The 23,957-nt window shown below is 47.8% G+C and overlaps 8 protein-coding genes across 8 annotated transcripts; 4 read left to right on the forward strand and 4 right to left on the reverse strand.

The window, feature by feature from the left end:
* Positions 1-794: 794 nt before the first annotated feature.
* On the forward strand, positions 795-3,485 carry F4807DRAFT_466675 (uncharacterized protein; the record flags this gene model as incomplete). The annotated part of the gene is made up of 3 exons (XM_048002414.1): positions 795-886; positions 943-1,276; positions 1,330-3,485. The coding sequence occupies 3 exons, from the start codon at positions 795-797 to the stop codon at positions 3,100-3,102; spliced, it is 2,199 nt and encodes a 732-aa protein (XP_047855934.1). The 3' UTR covers positions 3,103-3,485.
* A 3,883-nt stretch (positions 3,486-7,368) lies between these two features.
* F4807DRAFT_451032 (glycoside hydrolase family 18 protein) lies at positions 7,369-9,149 on the forward strand (the record flags this gene model as incomplete). The annotated part of the gene is made up of 7 exons (XM_048000196.1): positions 7,369-7,490; positions 7,546-7,694; positions 7,758-7,837; positions 7,894-8,137; positions 8,279-8,601; positions 8,735-8,925; positions 8,996-9,149. 7 exons carry the CDS (start codon positions 7,369-7,371, stop codon positions 9,147-9,149), a joined length of 1,263 nt encoding a protein of 420 aa, XP_047855935.1.
* Positions 9,150-9,927: 778 nt separating this feature from the next.
* F4807DRAFT_451033 (MFS general substrate transporter) lies at positions 9,928-12,418 on the reverse strand (the record flags this gene model as incomplete). The annotated part of the gene is made up of 3 exons (XM_048000197.1): positions 9,928-10,710; positions 10,831-11,342; positions 11,539-12,418. 3 exons carry the CDS (start codon positions 12,416-12,418, stop codon positions 9,928-9,930), a joined length of 2,175 nt encoding a protein of 724 aa, XP_047855936.1.
* Positions 12,419-14,406: 1,988 nt separating this feature from the next.
* On the reverse strand, positions 14,407-16,917 carry F4807DRAFT_466687 (DEAD-domain-containing protein; the record flags this gene model as incomplete). The annotated part of the gene is made up of 3 exons (XM_048002415.1): positions 14,407-15,419; positions 15,472-16,635; positions 16,684-16,917. The coding sequence occupies 3 exons, from the start codon at positions 16,915-16,917 to the stop codon at positions 14,556-14,558; spliced, it is 2,262 nt and encodes a 753-aa protein (XP_047855937.1). The 3' UTR covers positions 14,407-14,555.
* A 232-nt stretch (positions 16,918-17,149) lies between these two features.
* F4807DRAFT_38076 (FtsJ-domain-containing protein) lies at positions 17,150-18,583 on the forward strand. The gene is made up of 2 exons (XM_047995783.1): positions 17,150-17,288; positions 17,349-18,583. Exons 1-2 carry the CDS (start codon positions 17,186-17,188, stop codon positions 18,440-18,442), a joined length of 1,197 nt encoding a protein of 398 aa, XP_047855938.1. The 5' UTR covers positions 17,150-17,185; the 3' UTR covers positions 18,443-18,583.
* F4807DRAFT_38073 (uncharacterized protein) lies at positions 18,454-19,233 on the reverse strand. Its single transcript, XM_047995782.1, has 2 exons — positions 18,828-19,233; positions 18,454-18,772 (listed from the first exon to the last, which is right to left on the reverse strand). Exons 1-2 carry the CDS (start codon positions 19,042-19,044, stop codon positions 18,465-18,467), a joined length of 525 nt encoding a protein of 174 aa, XP_047855939.1. The 5' UTR covers positions 19,045-19,233; the 3' UTR covers positions 18,454-18,464.
* F4807DRAFT_38072 (taurine catabolism dioxygenase) lies at positions 19,234-20,872 on the reverse strand. The gene is made up of 2 exons (XM_047995781.1): positions 20,352-20,872; positions 19,234-20,289 (listed from the first exon to the last, which is right to left on the reverse strand). The coding sequence occupies exons 1-2, from the start codon at positions 20,493-20,495 to the stop codon at positions 19,423-19,425; spliced, it is 1,011 nt and encodes a 336-aa protein (XP_047855940.1). The 5' UTR covers positions 20,496-20,872; the 3' UTR covers positions 19,234-19,422.
* A 1,859-nt stretch (positions 20,873-22,731) lies between these two features.
* F4807DRAFT_420344 (uncharacterized protein) lies at positions 22,732-22,989 on the forward strand. Its single transcript, XM_047997481.1, has one exon. It carries the CDS (start codon positions 22,737-22,739, stop codon positions 22,920-22,922), a length of 186 nt encoding a protein of 61 aa, XP_047855941.1. The 5' UTR covers positions 22,732-22,736; the 3' UTR covers positions 22,923-22,989.
* Positions 22,990-23,957: the final 968 nt, after the last annotated feature.

Genomic DNA, 23,957 nt, shown 5'->3' on the forward strand with positions numbered 1-23,957 from the left:
CCCAGATATCACCAAAGGATTTTTTAAAGCATAATCCACAACATTTCAATTCTAAACAAGCATATATCCTATTGTACGGCGCACGATTCTTCTTCAGCTTACTAATCTTGATAAAATGCTACATGCCACCGGACTGCAGATTCTGAGTTGATTACCAACCGTTTAAAGGAACTTAGAGGTACGTTCTGGAATGTGAAAAGGCTATATGATGATCTTAGTCGCACGTTGACACGCATGATAGGCGGGTGAAAGATTGTTGGTTCGAAATTTGCTGAGCCACAGGTGTATATGCCGCTTCCCACTTACAGGGAGTGAACAAGAATTATAATTCTCCGCCATTTGTAAGAATCACAACTTCCAATCAAAATTTAATCCTCTGCATTGTCTAAAATCCTATTCGCTCTCTAACTCTGAATTGCCTCCATGCCATCAAGGATTGCGTGAGACTCTGTCGGCGTTGGATCCTAGACACTCCTATTGGTTCGGCGGAATCTATGTTGAACTGTTGTGGCCATGGTGGTTCTTTTGTAAAGTCCCTTTTCACTCTATTAGAATAGCTACTATGAATATATTCGTTTATTTTATGGATCATCACCATACCTCTAACCGAATAGAAGCGGGCTTCCCCCAGATTATATCACACCCTTAATAGGCTCGACAAACGTTACTCTATGAGTTATTCAAACATCTCGTTATTCGTCATCGGAGACACCTAGTTCTTTATTTATTTCACCAACACATGATCGGGTTGCGGTAATATCCTGTTTGCGTCCTGCCAGCCCACATAACAGATCATGTCAACGCCAACGTCACAGTCATCGGATCGTGGTCGCCGCACGGTCGAATCCATTGTACAAATTCCGCAACTCAGTTGCGAGTTGTGCCAGTAAGTTGACGAAACGTGCTACGAGATGCCATGGTTACTAACAATTTGTATCATAGGAAGCGCAAGGTCAAATGCGACAAGTCAAACCCATGCTCTAGTTGTGTAAAGTCAGATACGACATGCGTACCTATCTATCGTAAACGACTTCCTCGTGGTCGGCACGTCCATCATCGGCCCTCTGCAATAACGAATGAAGAAGATGAACTGAGGGATCGGATCCTTCGGCTAGAGGCTTTAGTTGCAAACCTGAGTGGCGTGTCGGATTCATCAGCGACCAATACTCCTTCGAACCTTGAGTTGGCAATGCCATCTGGTAGCTCCGAAGCCGCCGATGCTATGGGCGTTGGGAAGCAATTTGGGCGACAGTTTTGGGCTCACATTGCAGAAGAGGTAGTTGATATCCCACCTAAATGCCACCATTCGGACTACCTAACATTGAGTAGATTGGCGGCCTTCGTAACATCGTCGGTACTCCTTCTGATGATGGGGAGAACGTATGGTCCAATACTAAGGCAGCCTCAAGCCCTAGACTGCGATTACTAGGAATTGGCTCCACTCGGGGCGGTAGCCTTGGGGAAAATGAGAGCCTCTTAACTGATACCAAGCTGGCAGCCCAGCTTTGCCAGGTCTATCTGCGGCAGGTAGACCCTATCGTAAGGCTCCTGCATCGACCTTCACTAAGCAAGTTCATGTTAGACGGCCAACGCTACTTAAGCTACGATCTTAATCACATATCCGCAATATGCCTAAGCTCTGCTGTCTGTTATTCGGCTCTAGCTAGTATGACAGATGAACAATGCCAAACCTTGCTTAATATGGATAGGTCCATATTAATAGCTGAATATAGAGCAGCATGCGAAACTGCACTAGAAAGAGCGGATTTGATCAGCACAGACGATGTCACCATTCTACAAGCCTTTGTATTATACCTTTTCGCTAGACGGACCGAGGATTCCAGTCGCGTTATCTGGACCATGTTCGCCATCGCTGTGCGGATCGCAAAAGCCCTTTTACTCCACTTAGAAAAGATGGAGTCTTTTTTCAACCGACAGGTTAGACAGCGATTGTGGAATACTATTTGTCTCTTAGATCTCCAAACCTCATTTGGGCAAATTGCCGAGCCTCTCGTTGGACTCGGTGGATTCCCGTCGATTCTGCCATTGAATATTAACGATTGCGATTTTGATGTCGACACCGTCGGAGAGCTCATGGGTAGAGATGGGTTGACTGATATGACCTTTGCTCTTGTTCTTTACAGCGCGGAGCGGACCGGACGGCTTCTAAACTTCCACGGTAAAGAATTGGTCGACTTCAATTGGGAACAAAGAGAAGAACACGTATCGCGCTTTGAACAAAGTGTGCTTAACCTTTTAAATTTCTGCGACCCAGAATCAAGTCCGTACGCTTGGTCTACCTTTCATGGGGCGCAGATGAGGATAGTAGCCATGCGTCTTACAGCTTTAAGACCATTACATCGTCTAAGCAATAGACCGACTCCACAGGCTCAAAATATCAATCTACTTAATAGCGCCTTAGAAGTTTTAAATAAGGTGCACCTTATCAGAACAGATCCAAGGGGAGAGGGATTTAGATGGTATGAAGTAGTTCAGTGGCATACTCTTGCGATTGCTATTATAGAATGCTTCTGTGCTGATACCGACACCCTTCGTATCTCTTGGCCATTGGTGGAGGCGTCATACGAGGACTACCGGACCGACCTTAAAAATTACCACCAGGGGATGCTAAGGAAACCATTAGAAATGCTCATGAACCGGGTCCAGACAAGAGTTAATTATCTTCTAAGTGGCTCAAATCCTTCTGGCCAATTTTCACAGTCTGAGGCTGGATCATTGGCCCCCTTTGATACAGGCCAGCCGACTTATTACCCTTATTCACAACCTTTAAACGCCGCGGATGAGATGGAACCATCTGAATTGACGGGCCTACCTCCTACCCAACAACTGGCCCAACAGCATATGAACACCCTCAATTCCAATATCGGCGCAGTCCATCCGCCCATATCTTACGGGAACAATATGTTCATGCCATCTTCGGTACCTCCGTGGTTTTTGTCACAATTACCATATAACCCAAGTCCCCAAATGGGTGGTCTGTTTGAAGACATCAGTGGCGTCTCTAGTAATATGTCAAGCAGGATATGGGAAGAGTTCGTATCCAAGTTACCATTCGAGGATTCCCTCCAGGTTCCTACGTGATGGAGTTAAGTTAGAAATCTAATGTAAAGAGCTTAGAATAACCGATAGTCACAGTTGGTTGCATCTCCTTCGAAAAACTTGTCTATAAATAACAGCGTTATAGATGTCTTGACCAAAAGCGTCGCACGTCTGCTGGCCATGGAGGGCCAAGACCGTGTGAATTGAAAGGTTGTTGTATAGTGAGGCGCTTTTCTTTAGTGGCGGAGCTCCTCGAGTTATAGCGGTCAGCCACTAATTTTAGCCGAAGTGCCACTATGGATTTTATAACGAGCCCGTCTTAGCTTATAGTTAATACAGTATTAATCGATCGTACTATGGGAAAAGTATGGATGAAAAATATGTTCAAGATTGAAGATAAGGTTACGCAATGAACTGCTTCCTTGCTAAATTGATCCATGATTCGCCCATCAACCTGTCAAACAGCTTCGGGAAGTGCTTATACATTTGGTTATCTCTTTGGTTGGCATAAGACTACAGCTCCACCACGATTAGTAACTGTACTTCCTGCAACCCCTGAGTTCCACAAAATCTTACTTCTAGTTGGTTAGACGCCTCCGAAGATCACTGTGAGAGCCTCAACGCCCACGGGCTTTAAGGGCCTGCGCTATCGCCGATGTACAGTTACCGGTTTTGTGGAGACTGTAGTCTTATGCCAACCAAAGAGATAAAGTAATTCAAGTCTTGTCTTACCCGACTTGTCATCATGTTTGGCGTGTCATTTGCCCTTAGCTATGTGGTCTAGAGTGCACAAAACTAGGAGAACTTAAAGAGAGACATGTCATGGAGGCGATACTCTTTTTTTTGGCAATGTGACGATTTCTATCTATAGACTAGTAACGTGTCACTCCCCTAGAAAGCCGTATTGTTGAAAAGACATTTGGGACACATAGTGTCGGCCTAAGGCAAGCCGCCGCTGAGTCCGTAGAGAGCTAGTCTGGACCATGTACGCGTGATGATCCGTGATCTCCATCGTGTTTCGAAGACTCCTGAATAAATGGTGGGGGTAGAACGGTCGTAAATAGGGGCAACATGGACAATCCATCAAAGAATTGTCTTAAATAAGATTCCTAAACATATTAAACTAGTATGTTATCATTTTATATAAGTTGTGGTACTAGAAGAGCTCTGGTGTCACGGAAGGGAGACACTCGAAGGTAACGCCCGTTGGTGATCACGTCACGAGATAGGGAAGAGGCTGAGACCGATGGAATTCCATTCAAACCGGCCAAGGATGGTACAATGGCGTACGGCCTTTTAGATTCGACGAAAAAAGATCATGGAACGTTTAACCAAGACTGCAAGGTTAGCCACACGCCTAGATCGGAAAACTTGGCGACGGGGTAAAGTATGGTTAGGAACGTGATTTGTAGTCCGTGATGTTAAGCCGTTGCGTAATGGATTTTTCATTCCAAACGATGTTAGGCGATTTTAAACGTCAACGTTGGCGTTGGCGTTGGTACCATAAATAGAAATCCGATTCTAAATAGCCCCATCCCATCACACACCTCGAACCCCTGAATATTTATATATGTATAACATGATATGCATGTTATGCGTTGTATGCAAGTAGCGTGGGTATCAGCTAACGTCTTGCCGCAGAAATTATCAAAATTATGTACCCACCTAGGTAAATATCCATGGAAGCGATGATCCCGTGTAAGCTGAAAACCCAACTCGTGTAAGGCTGCGTTAAAGTTAGCTAGAAGTGGGACAACTGCTCAGGTAGAAATAAAAAAGGGGTATGGATGGTGGTGCAGGGGGGTACAGAGTTGAGGGTGTGGGTGCTTGGCCCAAGCTCCCTAGCCCCGATCGTTGATAGGGGTCTTGACCTTCTTGGACAGGGGTTGAATTCGACAATTGTTCGCTTTTGCTGGGTATGACTCTATCATGTATATGGTTGCCGATGCTATGAGCAACCTAACGCCTGACAACCTTCAGAGGGTTTATGAGCATCTTTAAAAGTTTATCTCCCAGCAGATGGCAGTGGCGCATTAGGGGAAGTCGCACTTTGACAGATATCTGAAAATGATTTGTTGGTCTGCGACGAAAATACGGACCTTACACTACGTCTACCTAGTATCTTTTAGCCTTTCCGCGTAGGTTATCTCCCCATCTTCCTACAGCCACCCATGTCGTTTACTATTGAAATGCTACTTGCTTACCAACTGCTTTTATGACGAAGGATGCTGCCGTCATCCGAGTCGTCATGCCGCTCGAATCTAGCAATGTCCCGCGTTATGCCAGGTACCATCCTTTTAACACCATGCACCTCTTGTCTAACCTTTCCGATCGGCAAAGAGCCTCATGCCTTAATCATCTTCGCCGCCTTTTTGCAGATCTTGGAAGAGTGTTAGGTTTCACTGATATAATGATTTGACCCCCTTTGTCGGTTCGGCATTCTTATCATTAACCCGACAAGTAGTTGTCAAATCCAAAAATGCAACCGTCCACGCTCAGTGGCTTTGCACGGCCCCGCAGGTCTAAGAGATCCTCTAAGTGTTTCCTATCATGGGGCCCCCAAATCATTACTAAGCGCCAGGTGCAACAGCGCGGGACGGTCAGTTCTGAATTCCAAAATATCGGGAGCAGCATGGTAGGCTTAGCCAATGGATTATGTCTTGCTCTAACAGATTTTAGTGGTTGGAACCGATGGTCTCAACGCGCCCGTACCACATGGATATTCTATGCAGGATCAAGGGTGAACGTCACGCGGCTCAGGGATTGTGAGTGGCCTTTTTACTCCATCGACGGAAATTCTACGCCGGACATGAAGGCGTTTCAGTGGACGAAGGCGGACGACAATCTAGACGTTTTGATCGGCATGGTTGAGTCTCGCTGATCATAACCTCTATGGTTACTCTGCGCCACAAATGAGACTACAAGTGCACAATCGGCGGATTTACGTCCCTCAATCCCAGACCACAACACTACCTAATCGGATAAGGCTTGTACATACCATTGTCCACAACTACTCTTCATTTCATCCTGGAAATGGCGCCCATTAAACTTGAGCGCGTCGTAGAAACGCCCAATTTCCGCCTGGGGCCAGTAACGTTGCAAGTAGTATAACAATTCTTCTTGATGCAACGAAAGGTCCAGCAAAGGTCTAGCGGGGGTGGGGTGGGCCGCCCAGGTTGGTCAGCTCACGAATCCCATTGTAAGCCTGACCTCGGTACCACGAGCATCGGCAAAGTAAGAGTTGGATCTCTTCGATACGCCGTGCTGGAAAAAGTGATCTAAATTAGGAAATACCTTATCTCTCCGCACAAGAAACCCGACAGTGCTCCGGGAGCTAACTTGGATTCAATCTTGACACTTGTTGTCTGGTGGGGTCTGGCCAAGATATTATATTCCCATCGCGTGAGGTAAGTGACCGATGTTAAGACAAGTCGTCTACATGTCTCACACAATCTACCACATTACCTTTACGCCCGTTAGCTTAATTGTTATGCTGAATCAGTTGATCGCCTGTTTTTAATCGAATCTTGATATTTACTCCTTGGCCTACACGCCCCCGATCTATAACAATTATCCCAAGATCTCAAGTTGGTCAAGTGATAGTGGGGTATGAGCGCGAAGGTGGATGGATCCTTACAACCCTGTGATAAGCTGTTTATCCTTGTGCTAATCTCGTCCGAAGGGTAAATGGTGGTATTAACTGGTGGTATTCTGGTCCTAACCTATCTAGTCTTTCATTGGCTGTCGCCAACAGCTTCCCCTGAGCAAAGGCCATCCCCATTACCGAGACTGTGAAGGCCTTGATATGCAAGACACATTCCAACGTCCACCTTCCTTACGCGGAATAGGGAGGGTGCACGAGGGCTCCCAAGCTGCAGTACAGCTTGCCTATGCCTCGAAGCTCCCAGGAGCTTCACTGATACACTCATAACCATAACCGGGAATGATCCCAAAAAACGACTCCGCGGCAGGGAAGACGGCGGGATGTACCAGCACAGGAGCCTGTCTAAGTTGACAGCAGCAACGTTGCCGCCTTGGGTCGAAGAGCCGCGATGAACCGCATATCAAGGCTGTTGGTCTGTTGGCGACTCCTTAATTCCGATTTTACGGTCGCATCCCTGTACCACATGAGAGACACATGGTTGTAGTTGAAGTGTGCTGAGATCGTGTGCTCCCTACACCAGTCAGAGATATAAATACAATGGTATTTCATCTTTCATTCATATCTGTCTAAGCAAGACTTCCTCACTCAGTCCAGAGTTCCATTCCTTTAGACTACTCTACTCGCCATTCTGAACATTCGGCATCATGGTTTCTACTAAATCCTTCCTTAGTACTTTGCTTTTAGCATCACTTGGCCTGTCTAGCCCAGTCAACCAAGTCGAGAAGCGGGCTTCTTCTTTCCAGAACACAGTCTATTTTACCAACTGGTTAGAAATCTACCATATTCCACTTATGAGTAATCATAGCTAACATTATTAACAGGGGTATATATGGGCGAAACTACCAGCCCGCGCAGCTCCCAGCCTCGCAAATCAATCGAGTTCTCTACTCGTTCGCCAATCTTCAGTCCGATGGTACAGTATACAGTTCAGACTCATACGCCGATCTGCAGAAGCACTATGACACCGATTGTAAGGGATTCATCGATCTTGTTACTATCTATCGGCGAAGCTTACTAACAACATCGACTCTAGCCTGGAACGACGTCGGTAACAATGCCTACGGTTGTGTCAAACAACTCTACATGTTGAAGCAAGCCAATCGACAACTAAAGGTATAGGCTAGTTCTTGATACCTCTCCTTCATTCTCTAATCGTGCTGCTGTTTTAGGTGTCGTTATCGATCGGAGGATGGACGTACTCAACCAATTTTGCCGCTGCTGCTAGCACCGACACAACTAGAAAGACATTCGCGTCGACAGCGATCACTTTGATGAAAGATTGGGGGTTTGACGGAATCGATATCGACTGGGAGTATCCTACTGATGACACCGAGGCTACCAATTTTGTCCTTCTCCTCCAGGAGGTTCGGAGTGAACTAGACGCGTATTCTGCCCAGTACGCTGACAACTACCGTGCGTGCAGAGTCTCTTTTATTTCATAACCTTCTTTCGGGCTCAGACCCTTCCTAGTCTAGTCAACCTTGCTGAAGTGTTACTCCTGAGACCTGAAAACACCAAACTCTTTCTTAAGAAATTACTGACTCATCCTTACAGACTTCCTTCTGACTGCTGCTGTTCCTGCCGGTCCCACCAACTTCAACATGCTCCACTTAAGCGATATGGCAGCTGTCCTCGACGCCTTTAACCTGATGGCTTATGACTACGCTGGTTCTTGGGACACTACTTCCGGCCACCAGGCAAACCTGTACCCCAATTCTAATGCTCCGCTTACTACTCCCTTCTCAACCGATGCCGCCATTGCTGCGTACATTGCCGGTGGAGTCCCAGCCGAGAAGATTGTATTGGGTCTTCCGCTGTATGGACGTTCGTTTGAAGCTACCGCTGGTATTGGACAGCCGTACACGGGTATCGGAACGGTACGTAATATCTAGAGTCCCTTCATTTTGGCTTTTCTCAAAGGTGAAGACCGCCTGGTCAAAGTAGCCGAAGATTCATTGTCAACGCGTAGTTACAAATCCTCTTGTGAAAATGACTAACTCGTTATTGAAGGGATCTTGGGAAGCGGGTGTTTGGGATTACAAAGTGCTGCCTCGCTCTGGAGCTTCGGAGATATATGACGCTGTTGCGGGAGCCACGTATTCCTACGACAGTTCTGCCCAGGAACTTATCAGCTACGATAACGTTGATATGGTGAACAAGAAGATCCAATACCTCCAGAGCAAGGGCCTTGGTGGCACTATGTGAGTACCATCCAGAACTACTTAATATCTTTGAAAACAAAGAGAAGGATACTAATTCTCAATGTTACAGGTTCTGGGAAGCTTCAGGGGACCGCAACGACAGTGGTAGTTTGATCGCGACCGCTTTCAACACCCAAGGAGGAGCAGCCTCCCTCGACTCCACGCAAAACCTTCTCAGCTACCCTAACAGCCAGTACGACAACATCAAGGCCAACCTTCAGTGATTCTGACTAGGCTAGGTAACCTTACGGCGGTCATTTGGATCGGGGCCAGCGCTCCGTCTTAGAGGACCCATGATCATTTTTCTCCTGTGGCATTTTGCGACATACCGACATTCGCTTCGTGTTTTATAATTGTTGAATCTTTGGGGGATGTAAATATGGACGATCACGATAGAGGGACATATTCTAGGCATTTTGTTTAACTGTATATATTTATTCGCATATTCTCCACGCTGTACATAGCTGATCAAAGAGAAACCATATTCCAAGTACAAGTTTGTCATCTGACCTGTGTCGCTCCTCTCTGCATGTGCTTTTTAATGGCACTAATTGAAGACGCGCCTAGAAGCGCTGCCCATCCTACAGCTGACCTCGTTGCAGGTGTACTAAGACTCGCTGTAATCATTAAGCAACCCCTAAACCCCACAGACTGATAAAAGAATGGAAACAACTATAGAATACACACCACTTATGACGCCGTACCTGAATACTCCTTTGCTATCCGCGTTCATGTCTTTATGTTATGGCGCCTCAGCATGGCGCCTCAGCATGGCGCCCGTGTTCCGCTACTCCTGGCGTAATTATTAGCGCCACCCCCTATTCAGTATCCCTGTTCATCCCTCTCGCCCACTGCGAATTCAGCGCTTGTATTCCTATCCCACACAACAATGTTAGCCCCCATAAAAACACAGTTTTTAGAATTCACATTAAACAAACAGGAACAGGGTAGACACTTACCTAAATATTCCATGATCCAGTCTTCCCTAGACCGCCGCCTCATCTACATCACACTACACCGGTGGCGCCGTTCCTTCTCGCTAAACTGCTCCACCCCGTTCGCAGCACTGTGCTGAGGATTCGACGAGATAATAACAACCTCGCCCTCACCCTCGCCCTCAACCCCATCTTCCGGCAGCGCAGAGGCAGTTGCAGCAGTAGCGCCAGAATCAGCATTCTCAATCTCCCTAAGCGACGTCGGGCTCGAATTCTCGCCGCCCCCGCCCCCGCCGCCCGTCTTGCACCGGCTGCACGTCCCGGTCAAAGTGCGCCCCGTACTACAGGTGCACGTGCGACTCGAGCTCGTCGTGGGCCGCGACGGCGCCTCCGCGATAACCTCCTGGCTCAGACGCCCGCCGCCGCCGCCGCCGGTGCTGCGGTAGCTCTGGTACGAGTGCAGACGCGCCGCGTGCGCGGGCCTCGCTAACTGCGTGCTGCAGCGCGGGGTGACCGGGGCTGAGGCGGAGGAGGTGCCGGGGAGGGGTAGGTGCAGGAGCGAGTTGGATTGGCTGCCTGGTAGGCTCTCGGCGGGCAGGAAGTTGACCATGCGGTTTAGCTCGTCGTTTGCGTCGACGGCGGGGGCGTCGTCGGAGGGGTTGGAGGGGTTGCCGGGTTCGTTGTGCGTTGTGGAGACGACGACGCCTTGGTCCGCTTGCGCTTGCGCGAGGGTCTGCGCGAATTTGGAGTGCCGGCGGAGCCAGGGCCCGCATTTGTAGACGAAGAAGACGGCGCCGTAGAGGATGGTGGCGATGGCGAAGAGGATTATTGTTCCGACGAAGACGGAGAGCTTTTCGTACCTGTTTTGTTGTTAGTTTCGGGGTTGGGCGATTATTTCTTACACTAGCGGTGGGGTAAGGGGGAAGAATTGAGGTGAGTAAAGTGATTGCTATGGGAATTATTGACGTACTATAAGCAGGTTAGCATGGTTTGCGATAATCTTCCCGGGGCATCTAAGGGTACTGACCATTGGAATTGAATAGGGCGTGAGTATGCCGGCGAAAAAATCTCGCGCCCAGCCATTACCGCCCGTCGCCGACGCAGCGTAGGGACCATATGCCCTGATTACATAGTCGATGGTCGTCATGTAAATGGCAAAATTGGATATACCGATCAAACAAGTTCCGATCATACTCCAGAACCAGTGGATAGGCATCGTAAAAAAAGCAGCTGTGAACGCGAACACTAGGAGGCCGATAGGTAGCAAGGGAGCGGTATACAGCAAACTCTTGAGCCGAGATTCGTACTGCGCATGCTCACACCCGGGTTTTTGCTTGCGCGTCTTCACATTGCCTCTAATTATCCAGAAGTACATGATGTATGCCATGAGGTATCCGATGCCGATTGGTACGAAAGTCAGGCCGAGTTCGTGGGTGTTGAAGCCGTATTGCCAGTATACGAAGTTGAGACTCTGGACCATCACTGTGGAGGTTCAGAGTTAATACTGGTTATCTCATCTGGGTACGACATAGGAGTATAAGGAAATACATGCGCCGTATATCCACATCTTAGAGGAAAACATATTCATGGGGTTCTTCCGTTGATCTGTAGAAAGATACAATGTCGGGAAAGGAGTATGGAATTTCTGAGAGGTGGCCAAGGCCAGGAAAGGACTCACTAAAAATGATGGCATCGGAGAACCCGGATAATAGAGAAAAGACGAGAACTATCGGCTCCGTGAGGAACATCCTGAACGGTCGTAACCAGATGGACCCGTACTCGCGGAAGTTGATGTGTTTCTTGCCTGCAATCTCGCCCGGCCCGTATACGTTGGGTTTTCTACCGGACTCCCGCTCTTCTTTCGCGGCATTATCCATGATAACAGTGACTCTCGTCTCTGGCATGAAGAAGAAATGTAAAATTTGCACGAAGACGCCGAAGAGGACCTGGATACCCAGGCACCATCTCCAATCGAGAAATTCCTCAATAAACCCGCCTATAATGGGGCCGATTATCGAGCCACCGACCGATGATAACACAACGAAGGAGGTAGCGTGCTGGATCATGGGATCCTCGGGTTCGAAAATGTCCGAGATGACGGCGAGTGTCACGCTGCCTCCGGCGCTGGACAGTCCGCCCAGGAAGCGGCCGGCGATGTGTGCCGGCCAGTTTGGGGCGAACCATACTAGGATTCCCCACAGGTTTACGAGGCCTAAGGAGATCTGTAAGATACGCCTACGTCCGAATTCCTCGGACCAGGGCGCCCAAAGCTCGCAGCCGAACGCGTAGGCAATGAGGAATGAGCTGGCACCTCCATAACGAACGCCGAACGGGGTGACGCCGAAGTGATTCGAAATGCCGCTGATAGCGTTGGAGTAGAGCGTCGTGTTCAGGTTCATCGATACCTGGGTTAGGAATATTATCCAGAGTCGGGACCACTTCTTCTTTGCAGACCACTTGTAGCCCAGCTTGTCACCACATTCGGAGGGCTTGATTAGTATCCGTTCCTCTTGTGATGGGAGCTGGACTCTTCGACTTCTGCCGAAGCTGATAGTCATCCGTCTGCGTCTGCCCTCTCTGCCATTCTCGATCTCTTCCGATACTGGTGAAAGCCCATGTTCCCGCTGCATGTTATCTCGGTCATGTTGCGCCATGGCCTCTCCGCATATTTTTGATGTCTCCTGGGAACTCCCAGGCCGCTTGTTGGGTATATGTGAAGGAGTCGCCATAGTGTGTTGAACTACACATGGAACTTCGCTCATATCTGCCTATGTGAAGTTAATAGCTCTGAGCATAAGTATCTCTTATCGCACTCCTCAATTCCTTGTTCCCGTGGGCTCGTTTTGCGAAAGCACAGGTTGGATAAGGATGTAAGTTCGGATACGAGAGGCAAATTTGGGGTGATCCGGTGCTTATATGGCCTGGCAAACTATGCCTTACCCGCTTCCCGGACCTCTCTGAAATAGAGAAATTTGAGAGGAAACGAATGGAGAACAGACTTATTTATCTATGTGGCTGACATTAACTTCATATAATTCTTGAGCTAGTCCTAAGCGTAGCAAGTGGCGTGTCGCTCGGACAAGTTGCGGTAGAGAGCAAAAGGGGTCTTGGATCCGATAGGCTTTGTACCGGATGTAGGACTTAGAAATGCTTGGCTAAGCCAACTTATACCCATTGCTGGAGAGAGGCTAAATGTGCAAGCTTCAAGCACCACCAAAGCGACAATCTCACTTGACGATCCCGAGAAAAAAAGTCCACGATCTATATTAAGTTTACGTTCAACGCCCGAGCCTATATAATTTGGTCACGAGATGCGGAGATATGCATGATATTGTCATAGTAGCAGAGTTTGCGGATAGATATAGGGTCTGATTGAAGCCATAGGGACTTCAGAGTACAATATTTATAGAGACAACAAGTCAAAAGCATCTCACTTGGAGGCTTCAAGGGCTTATCTTAAGCTTCGTGGGCGTCCAATATATTGATGAGCTTAAAGAGGAATTATTATTGGTATTTGCGATATCCTATAACGAGTAAAAAGCCATTGGGGCGATTCAAAGCTGACTCCCCTAATTCATCGGACAGCATTATTCACGATGTAAAATGCTAGGATCCCTTCCTGGTCATTATGATAGAGTTGAACATTTCGTCATATCGCCTTCCAACTATGACAGAACAGGGCAAGTCAAAAAGGTTCTTCGTGCGTATTACGAGATGGTGGCTGATCATAGTTCCGGATAGAGGCGTAGAGTTCACACTACCTTCGGGCTTCAAAGTCGTAGTCAGATTGAGAACCGAAGTGCAATTCCCTATGAAGGCACGTTGTTATTATTTCGACTAGATTACTATCCTGTCTTTATCTTAGGATGTTACATTGATAGATGAGAGATGGGATGCATAGCTGCTTGCGTGATCACTAGGACATACTACTTTGATGTTCAGGGGGGAGGGTGATAACTTGGCAGATGGAATAATCTAGGTATTTAGCGTTCTAGAAATGTCTTCTAGTTTCAAATTCATGCAGCGGTATCTCTTCGGGTACCTAGGTATGTACTTTCATGAGATCTACATATTACATACGTTAATGCACGATTTAGCTACAAGTCCCCTATTGTACATGAACCTCTAAGAATGAAAGTTCATATCAACTCAACCATTGCCAGAAAAGCAATGATATCATCATTTGAGCACCAGCGTACGCTATGTGCTCCAATAAACGTTCTTCCCTCTGACCGTTGACTTCATCGTAAAGGCCGTTATGGTACGAGATCCTAAGCTATGTCTATGGACATTCCAAATGCCCAATTCTACATTCAAGGTAGCACCGCTATGCCTATATAAGGCATGGGAGCAAGCAACGGCTTTATCTACGAGCCCGAAGTCCTCCAGGAGTTTGACGTCAATCAATAGATCGTCTTACCTTAGAAGAAGGCGATCGTAGGATACCACATAGAAGTCGTTCGCGTCGTGTGATCGACCTCTGTGCATAAAATGACAGCATGAACCGTGATGAAATGAAGTTAGGTGCAACACCAATGACGGCTGCTGGTGCCGCGCTGAATGTCCGCGGTGCAACGTCGTTCAATTGGAATAGGTAATCATCCAGTCACTAGCAGCGGGACGTCGACGTTATTGGTATCCATAGATGTTTGTTAGAGGAGCTTACGAAGCACCATAGCCAAGAATAATAGTAGGCTATAGGGTTTCGATGTCGAGGCCCTCAACTTTGCCCAAGAACTCGCCCTTCGCGCCGCGTAGAAGCTCGTCCATATCCACCATGCCAGTAGCGATGTATTTCTCGCTAACACCAGCATTAACTCTCTTCGAGAGGAGCTCTCTTAACTCTGCGCGCAGGGCACCTAACTCGGCCTTGGTCATAGCCCTCGCTTGTTCCTGCTTTTCTTTCCGGCCGCCTCCACGTCCTCCCCACTTTCCGACCTGCTGCATCTCGTCGCTGTCGTACTCGACACCAAGTTCCTCAGCGGCGTTGCGCATCCAGTCGTCTTCCTTATTGCCCTTTTCTTTCGCAAGCCCGGCATCAGCAATCTTCTTCGCTATCGTGACACGAGGTTTTAGACGGTTGACCAATTTCCGGTCCATATCCAACGTCTGTACGAAGAAATTCTTCTTGGACGCCTTACCGCTAGTTGAATGCACCTTAGCGATGAGCCTTCTGGTTGGGACAACCTCCTCCGGTGCACACAGCAGTATACTCAAGCCCGTTTTGTCTGCTCGCGCGGTACGTCCGGACCTGTGCACATATGCATCCGCAGCGCGGGGTACATGATAATGAACCACCAGGTCAACCCCTGGAATATCCAAGCCCCGTGCGGCGACATCTGTCGCAACAAGGATTGACGACTGCCCTTGTTTTGCGCCGGTAAATCGTTCAACAGAACGCAAACGTGCCTTCTGAGGCATCTGTGAGTGTAGTGGATGGGTTTGCAAATTCAGATTTTGAAGCATAGGAGCCAATCTTCGGACAGAACTGATAGAATTGGTAAAAACCAGTGTCTGTACATTTGGATATAGGAGTAAAAGGGCGTATAAATAAAGATCCTTGCAGTGTCTGATTAGCAATGGTAATTTTTGTCACTTTGGTAGAACTCACCTTTTCCATGGCCCCACATTCTACTAGGCCTTCTTTAAGCCCTTCCGCCATTTGAGATACCGGATTTACGTCAATAAATTTTGGCTTTTCTTCTCGGAAATTCAACTTCTTGAGTAGATACTCCATAGAATCTTGCTGGCTCATTAAGTCGTAGCGACCTTTACCAGCAAGTTTCTGTTGTAGCCCTTTATGGAATGTAGCTGAGAATACAAGGGTTTGTCTTGGCGAAGGCGTCGCATCTCCTTCCTCGTCTTCCTCTGTTTCAAATCGGTCCAACGCATTAAAAATTTCAGCAGCTTCTTTGAAGTGGCCCTCTGTCAGAAGTCTATCGGCTTCATCTACCACCAAGCACTGGATCCCCTTGAAGCTGTTCAATAGCTCGGAGCTAGAACTTAGGACCTCCCACAATCGCCCAGGCGTTCCAATAACGATGTCTGCCTTAGCTAATTGGCGCTGTTGCTTGTAAACTGATAGGCCACCAGTAACGGAACATACGTAAGGTGATGTAGGTAAACCTGCGCATAGATTCTTGATGTGATCTGTGAGTTGATGCGCAAGTTCTCTAGTTGGCGAGAGGACCAAAGCCAGGGGAATTTTGGAGGTAGTCTCGGAAGTGATGTCCTTGCTCTCTTCCGATAAATCCAGCCACTTCTCAACAATTGGAATTCCAAACGCCAAAGTTTTTCCTGAACCTGTTGATGCCTTGCCAATGACATCGTGACCGGCTAAGATCTGTGGTATCGCGGCTTCCTGGATAGATGTAGGCTTCGAGAATTTCAACTTCGCTAAAGATCCAAGCAATCCAGGGGATAGACCTAATGACACCCAGGCCGACAAATCTACATCATCTTGCGCGTCCTCTACATCATCCAATCCGGCGAATAAATTGGTCTCAAGCTCTTTATCCTCTGCTTTATTCGACGCCTTCTGTTTTTTCTGCTTCTGCTTTTTCTTAGTTTCTTGGGTATCATTGGTATCTCCCTTCTCTGTCTCTACATCTTCGATGGTATTCGTGGATAATTTGGGTGGCTCGTTTTCGGAAGCATCATTCGCAATAGGCTCATCTTCAAATCCCTCGAATTCGTCATCGTCACCGTGTTCATTGAGTTGCTCATCCTTTTCAGTTTCTTCGTTATCATCACCATCTGAGGGAATGGCAGTCCGCTTTTTCTTGTTAGCACTTCGAAAGCAAGTAATAAAGGGGTCGCCTACAAATTCAATTGTATTGTCACTATTCTTGATAATCTCAACACCATCAACTTCTTCTAAGCCGTAAAAGCCCTCGGCATCGTCGAACATATCGGGGAGCTTTGCTTTGCGCCATTGTAGCGAGTCAATGTTTGTAAGCTTCCTAGATTTTGAGACAGATTTTCGAGATTTTGCCTTCTTGTTAGCTGGCGCATTCCCCGTTTGGCCACTGGCCTTTCGCTTCTTCAGGCCGTTCATGGTGTGGAATTGGGTATGGTGGGATGGTAAATTCGTGTACGATACGCGATGTTGGATTTCTGGAAATTTTTGGGACTTTGAAGTTGTTATCGTCTTATCAGCTTATCAGCAATCTCGATAAGAAATCCACGCATCCACGCACTGACCACACCTTAATTCAGCCCTATCGACAAGCACTTTATGTAAAAATTGTTGGTGGGGTTCAACTTCGACTTCGACATTTACAATTCACGTGGATTTCACGGCCACGGAAATTCGGAGATTAAGCATGGGGAAATCATCCAAAGACAAGCGTGACGCCTACTATAGGCTTGCTAAGGAGCAGGGATGGCGAGCAAGGAGTGCTTTCAAGCTCTTACAGCTTGACGAAGGTCTTTTGCCCCCCCTATCTGAAAAGGCGTAACGGAATAAGCGTGTTAACCGTAATTCAGAATTCGACCTCTTCGCCAATGTTACTCGTGTAGTGGATTTATGTGCCGCGCCTGGAAGTTGGTCTCAAGTTCTTTCCAGAGTACTGATCAAGGGAGAGAAGTTCGGCAGAGCTGCCTGGCAGGACCGTGATGCGAAATTTAGACAGCAGATGTTGGGGTTGTTTGGTCCCCACGCGGATACTGGTAGTGAATTGGAATCATTGGCACCGAAGCCACCAGTCTCCGAACTAAAACCCCGACAGGATGTCAAGATTGTTTCGATCGACCTACAGCCTATTAGTCCGTTGCCAGGGATTGTCACACTTCGGGCTGATATTACTCACCCAGCCACGGTCCCATTGCTTCTGAAGGCATTGGATCCTGGATACGATTCGAAAACTAAGTCTCAACAAGCTGCTCATCCAGTCGATCTAGTACTCAGTGACGGCGCGCCCGATGTGACTGGATTGCATGATTTAGACATCTATGTTCAGTCTCAGCTTCTCTTTGCAGCTTTGAATTTAGCCTTATGTGTTTTGAAGCCTGGTGGCAAGTTCGTTGCCAAGATCTTCAGGGGCAAAAACGTAGATGTACTCTACGCTCAGCTCAAGATATTCTTCGAAAAGGTTCATGTTGCAAAGCCGAGATCTTCGCGTGCAAGCAGCGTCGAAGCATTCATCGTATGCTTGAATTTCCAACCTCCCAAGGGTTTCTCAGCAAGCCTTGAGGAACCCCTAGGTGTTGGTTTTCGCCTGTCAAACATGACAGAACAGAACTCAAAGAGTTTACCTATTACGGCGACTACGATCTTACAGAACCCAGAAACAGGGGCGTGGAATAGTGCTCCGGATGTCGTTCAGACTACAGACCAAGATGGAATTACCGAAGTAAAGCTAGAGGATCTCCGCCAAAGACATGAAAATGATGTGAGGTGGATTGCACCATTTATTGCCTGTGGCGATTTATCTGCCTTCGATTCCGATGCTTCATATCGACTCCCACCAGACCACGTATCCCTTGACCCGGTCCAGCCTCCAACGGCACCTCCTTATAAACGCGCGATAGAGATGAGGAAGGCCTTCGGTGGAGCATATGGAAAGACAAGTAGAGACTAAAAGAAAGGATTATGACGCAGCTTCAGCTATGTTTTGGATGCGATGATGCGGGCCCTTCGATCAAACCGATATTGATGCCTGTCGTATTACACTCATTCCAGTCCCTGACACCGAGGTACTTGCGATAGAGGTACATCTTATCGCTAGTCAACAACATAAACCGTCGCAAGTGGTTCCAACCCTTGATAACTTCATTAAGACATTCCATCATCCAGCTGCCGAGACCTTTTCCCTGATATTCAGGGAGGAGATACACGTCCGTGAGGTATGCGAAAGTGACATCATCGGTCACCATTCTCACGAGTCCAATTTGGACGGGAGTACCTTGGCCTGTTGATGTGAGTTGGATTTTTTGAGCCAGGATAGACCTGAAAAAAAGACATACCAGCAATCTCCGAGGTCGATTTAGGGAGCACGTATACCCCAAGGCACAAGGAGTTGTGAAGTGCCCTTTTTGCCTCGTCCCGCGGCAGTCCCTTGGCCCACCACATCAAGTCCGAGCTCATCGCCGCATTGACGGCGTCAATCTGAATTAGAAGCGGCTCAGTTGAGATAAGATACTCATCTCGATACCAATTTCGAGGAGTCGTTTCGAGAACCATGATGAATACACGCTTGGGCACGATCTCCCCGATATTCTGACGAAATTATTAAAGTACGTCGTTGTCCATACAAGAGTTTGAAGTTGAATCCGGATCGGCCCCGATATCTGTATGACAATGACTAGCGCCGCCATGCATGACTCATTTTCCACGTGATTGATGCCGGTGAACCTAACCTTATGCACAACCGTAGTGGGGAAAGCCCCCGAACCAATCCGCCCCCCGCCGTAAAGCTACACAGCAGTATAGGTGACGATACACGGCGGACAAGCCAATACCAATTCGTCAAGTCAAATTCCGAAAGTCCATATATTAACATTATGGAGACAGTAATGTCGAATATCCCAGGATTGCTATCGATCATGTTGGCAACAGCTCTCATACCCCTACCGCACCGGCGTGCTTAGCCTTCGCCTGAGCATTAAACCCTGTCCACACGGTATCCTTCGGGTTGAACCCCCACGCCGTCGGACTATCGTCATGGACTGTCGTCCGTCTCAAATCGCGCCTATACTTCCCCTCAAACGCCCCACCCCCTGCCCGATGCAGGACGCACCGATTATCCCAGATAATCATGTCGCTAACATTATGCCACTCCACCGTAGTCGTATACTTCTTCTGCGTAGCAAACTCATTCAGCCTCTGCACCAAGTCCCACGATCCCGGTATCTCCTTCCCGTCCGCGTCCTCGATATGGTGCATGTGCGCGCCGACGTACAAGTTCATCCGCCCGCTCGGCTCGTGCTTCTGCACGACGCGGTGCCGCTGCATCGGCCCCGCGCCCGGATCCACGTCCGCGAAAAACTCCGGCGACCCGAGCTTCCGCGAATGCGCCATCGAGTGCGCGCCCACGTAATCGCGCGCCAGCAATTCTTCTTTTAGGTTGAGAGGCAGCTCGTCGAACGCGGTCCGCGAGTCCGCGAAGTCGGTGTTGCCGCCGTTGCCCGGCGGCGGCAGCTCGCACGCGCGCAGGAGCGAGAAGGAGGCCCGCCGCGGGTTGAAGGACGAGTCCGCGTGGAAGAGCCCGTTGCCGCGGTTCGAGTGCGCGCGCGCGCTGTCCGGCGACAGGATCGTGTCCGTCTCGCCGTCGATGTTGCCCGCGTCGAAGAGCTCGAAGAGCGAGTACCGCGGTAGCCGGCCCCCGCCCAGGTACCGCCGGATGTTGTCTAGTTCGCCGAAGCGCGTGGAGAATTCGACGTGTGCGGGGTCGTCTAGGCCCGTGTTGCGGAAGACGCAGAATCCGTACTGTTGGTTGTTAGCTGGGGTTCGGGTTATGTTGTGACCTGTTCAGTGGGGGATTGATTCACTTTGGCCATAGCCGCGAGGATTTCCTTGAACTGCTCTTCGGACAGATCTTGGAAGTTGACGCCGCTGACTTCCGCCCCGAAAGTAGGGTGAAGCTCCTTGACCTGGATGGTCTTGAAGGGCGATTCCTGGACAACTCCCGGCATGATGCCACTTGTCGTCTTACTGGTATTACTTCGATAGTTGTCTAGTATCACTTACACGTTCGTAAGGGCCAAGGCCGGTTTTATGGAAAGACAAGGCTCCATTGAGTCCGCGACGGCCGTATTTAAACCGGGTTCAAATAGCCCATATCTGGTGTTCAGTCGAATCATACACCTGCCGAAGGTATGTCACAATCCCGATCAAGGTATCCGTGCGGGGTATGCACTGGCGGCAGAATCACGGAGTCCCATGATCAACGACGTTAAATCCGACAACCCGGCTACTCATAATGAGTTTCCACTCGAAAGATTTCAATTGTAGATCATTGTTGGAGAGATGCTTGAGTTGAGGCTAGAGGAGTATGAGGTATCAAGGATTACTAATTTGGACACTATAGTTATCAGGAGTGACTAGATGAACTCTAACTTATCTCCTTGGTTGGCACAAGACTGCAACTCCACCACAATGAGCAACTGTACGCAGCCCCTGGGCTACACTGGCGCTCATAAAAGCTTACTACTAGTTAGTTAAACGACTTTCAAGATCCACGTAAGAGCCTCAACACTTATAGGCTTAACGGGCCTTCGCTATCACCAATGTTACAGTCAACGGTTTTGTGAATACAGCAATATCATGCCGACCAAAGGGACAACAACTATTAATACGATAAACAAGTAGTTTGCTCAGTTACATCAAACGTTAAACGTCATTCCTGAAAGGATAATGTAGATAGTTATGACTACACATCCTTAGATAATTAATGTCTAATTAATAACATTCTATACACAGGACAAACGTTCATACTCGTGGTATATAACATATGCGGATTATTCGTCTCATGTTTAGGAGTTTTATATTTTCTTTCTAAATTACATACTCTTAAAGCCACGTACTTATAAATTAAAGGGAAACCCATGTGAAAGACATGTACAATTCTGTGTATAAATTCCACCAGTATTAAATATAAAAATAGTCTTAAGCCCCTTAGAATAATCCCTTCAGTCATAAATATACAGCAATGCCAGCTCTAGCTAGGTACGATCTCAACAGGACTTTCAAATGGTTTATAAGTCATTAGCCTCAAGTAAAACAACTCTCTGGAGACATTCATATAACAGCGCCAAAGGTAGCTTCGACAGCCAACTGTTAACTTCATCGCCTACTAGTGTCTCTAATTAAAGCCTAGTGATAAATTTAGGGGCCGATACCAATCTTAACATAACCAATAATGGTCATCTTTGAACTATCTTCACTGCCCACCCCGAGAATGTGGAGCCGGGAGACAATGCAATCCTCTATGCCCAGTGTCAAAAGGTATTCAATACTAAGATAGCGCATCGTCACGAAGAAGAGGTCCGCATTGGGACTTGATACTTTTGGGGCGATTGCGAGGTTGAAGTGGCCACCGGAAGCCAGTTGAATAAGTACCTATTTTAAAAAAGCACAAGAACAAGCCGGCCCGTGAAGTCCCTTTGGGATGTCTGATATGCCATGTCCCGAGATGTTGTAAAGTGTACGCAATGGCCGATCCAGTAGCCAGTCATATAAGTAAGCATGGAATATATTCATGGACGCTAAGAAATGTAGTAGCTAAAGCTGTACAAGAGCTAGATTATCCACGGATGTAAATGAAGGACGATGTCCGGGTTTGTCTTACTCATATGTTGATATAGTGGAATGGGGAACCGTCTTCTCGTAGCCTTCTACGACGATAACACTCCTCATTTTGTAGCACCCAAGCTCTCCGTTGTCTAGGTAGTGCATTGGCCATGTCAAATTCAAGGGTCGGTGTCGAACTCGACAATATTTGCTAGATAGGCAGGTAACGAACGGCAGAATTTCTGGACTGTCCTTACCACCACTCAAATCGTGCAATATAATTCTTCGTCTTCTACTTTTGCCATCCACAAATTCTCCCATGATTTCTTACAGAAGAACTCATTCAAGATCTACCACAACCACCAACCAAAGGAAAAATTTCGATTAATTATTGGAAAGTCCTATCTTTCGTCGCGCATCAACACCGCCCATCTCGAATCGACGTTCATATTACCTGTAAGAATCACATCTCCCGTCTTTTTTCTTTCTTTTTTTTTACACGCAAATCATGTTTCAAATGATAATAGACCATGCATTATCAAAGATGCTGACATGAAATTGTAGACTTTTACCGCATCTAAAATACCATGACTTCACGCTCACCCCCCTACCGCCATCGCCGGGTCGATAATTTGATCACGCTGATGTGCGAAGAAGCTGGTATCGTTCCCCCTGGTGAAGATGCGTACACCTCCCGAGCGCCTACTCCTCTTACTGCCGAGCAAACCCAATGGGTTTTAGCACTCATCGAAGAACGCAGGCAACATGAAGCATCTGCTGCCCTGCCACAAGGTACGTTAAATGCCCTCAAAGCCGAACAACTACATTGAATTCCACCCACACTACCTTTCGGCCACCTCTCCTTTAGTGTCATATTTTCCATTTTATATCACCATGACATTAACAATTCTTTAGTTGCTCTCGATAGTGACAATAGCACCGACGCCGCAACCACTTCCCAGACCTCTCCGGCTGCACAGCATCAGATCCAGCCTCCCAACGACGATTTCGCGTGTGACCAGTGCAGCAAATCATTCAAGTCAAAGAGGACTCTCACGCAGCATCTTACGGAAGTTCATATCGGCACGACCTGCTATTGGAAAGACTGCAACTATGAGGCCAACAACGAAGCAGACATGAACGGCCATCTCAAATGGCACAACGGCCTCCGGGCTGCGGGCGTTCCAGACGGACAACTGATCTGCCACTGGCCCGGGTGCGGCGCAAGATGCACGAAGGAGGAGTCGGTGGCTCGCCACCTTCGTAGACACCAGATCCGAGCAAAGAACGGAACTGAGAATTTTGTATCTGCCTATCAAAGATGAGCTAAGGAGGTGGAGCAAAGGAGGAAAAGTGATTTACATAGAGATCCCTCGTCTCCTAAATGACACGCTGTTCTAAAACACAATACATGACGGTTTGGCCTTCTGCTTACGCAATATTTCTTTCTTCTTTGACCATGTTACAACTACATACAGGATTTCGTAAGTGGCGATGGCTTCACACAGTGCCTTTTACGTGATAGCCTTGGAAGAAAACGCATTCGTTCTCTACCTACTAGTATATGATGGAAGGAGTGTTTGTATAGGTAAGATTCTGTGGGTAGAAGCTGGCGGCTAGAATGATACATATCGCACTGGGTAGCATGTGATATTGATGTTGTTCGAAGCTTTGGGTCGGAAGGTTGGACTACGTCCCTTGCCCAGTGCGTAATCGAATAGGCAGTGAATGGGGATACTGTATTCTTTTCAGGCTAAGACTTTCAAGCTGGGACCTATTAGTAATCTATTCACTATATTTTGGTGGCTAGCCGCTATAATTCAGCCAGCTTAGTCACTGAAGGAAAAAGTCACACGGTACAAACC

This window comes from Annulohypoxylon truncatum, assembly GCF_022578515.1.
Source record: "Annulohypoxylon truncatum strain CBS 140777 unplaced genomic scaffold F4807scaffold_10, whole genome shotgun sequence".
NCBI classification, from domain to species: domain Eukaryota; kingdom Fungi; phylum Ascomycota; class Sordariomycetes; order Xylariales; family Hypoxylaceae; genus Annulohypoxylon; species Annulohypoxylon truncatum.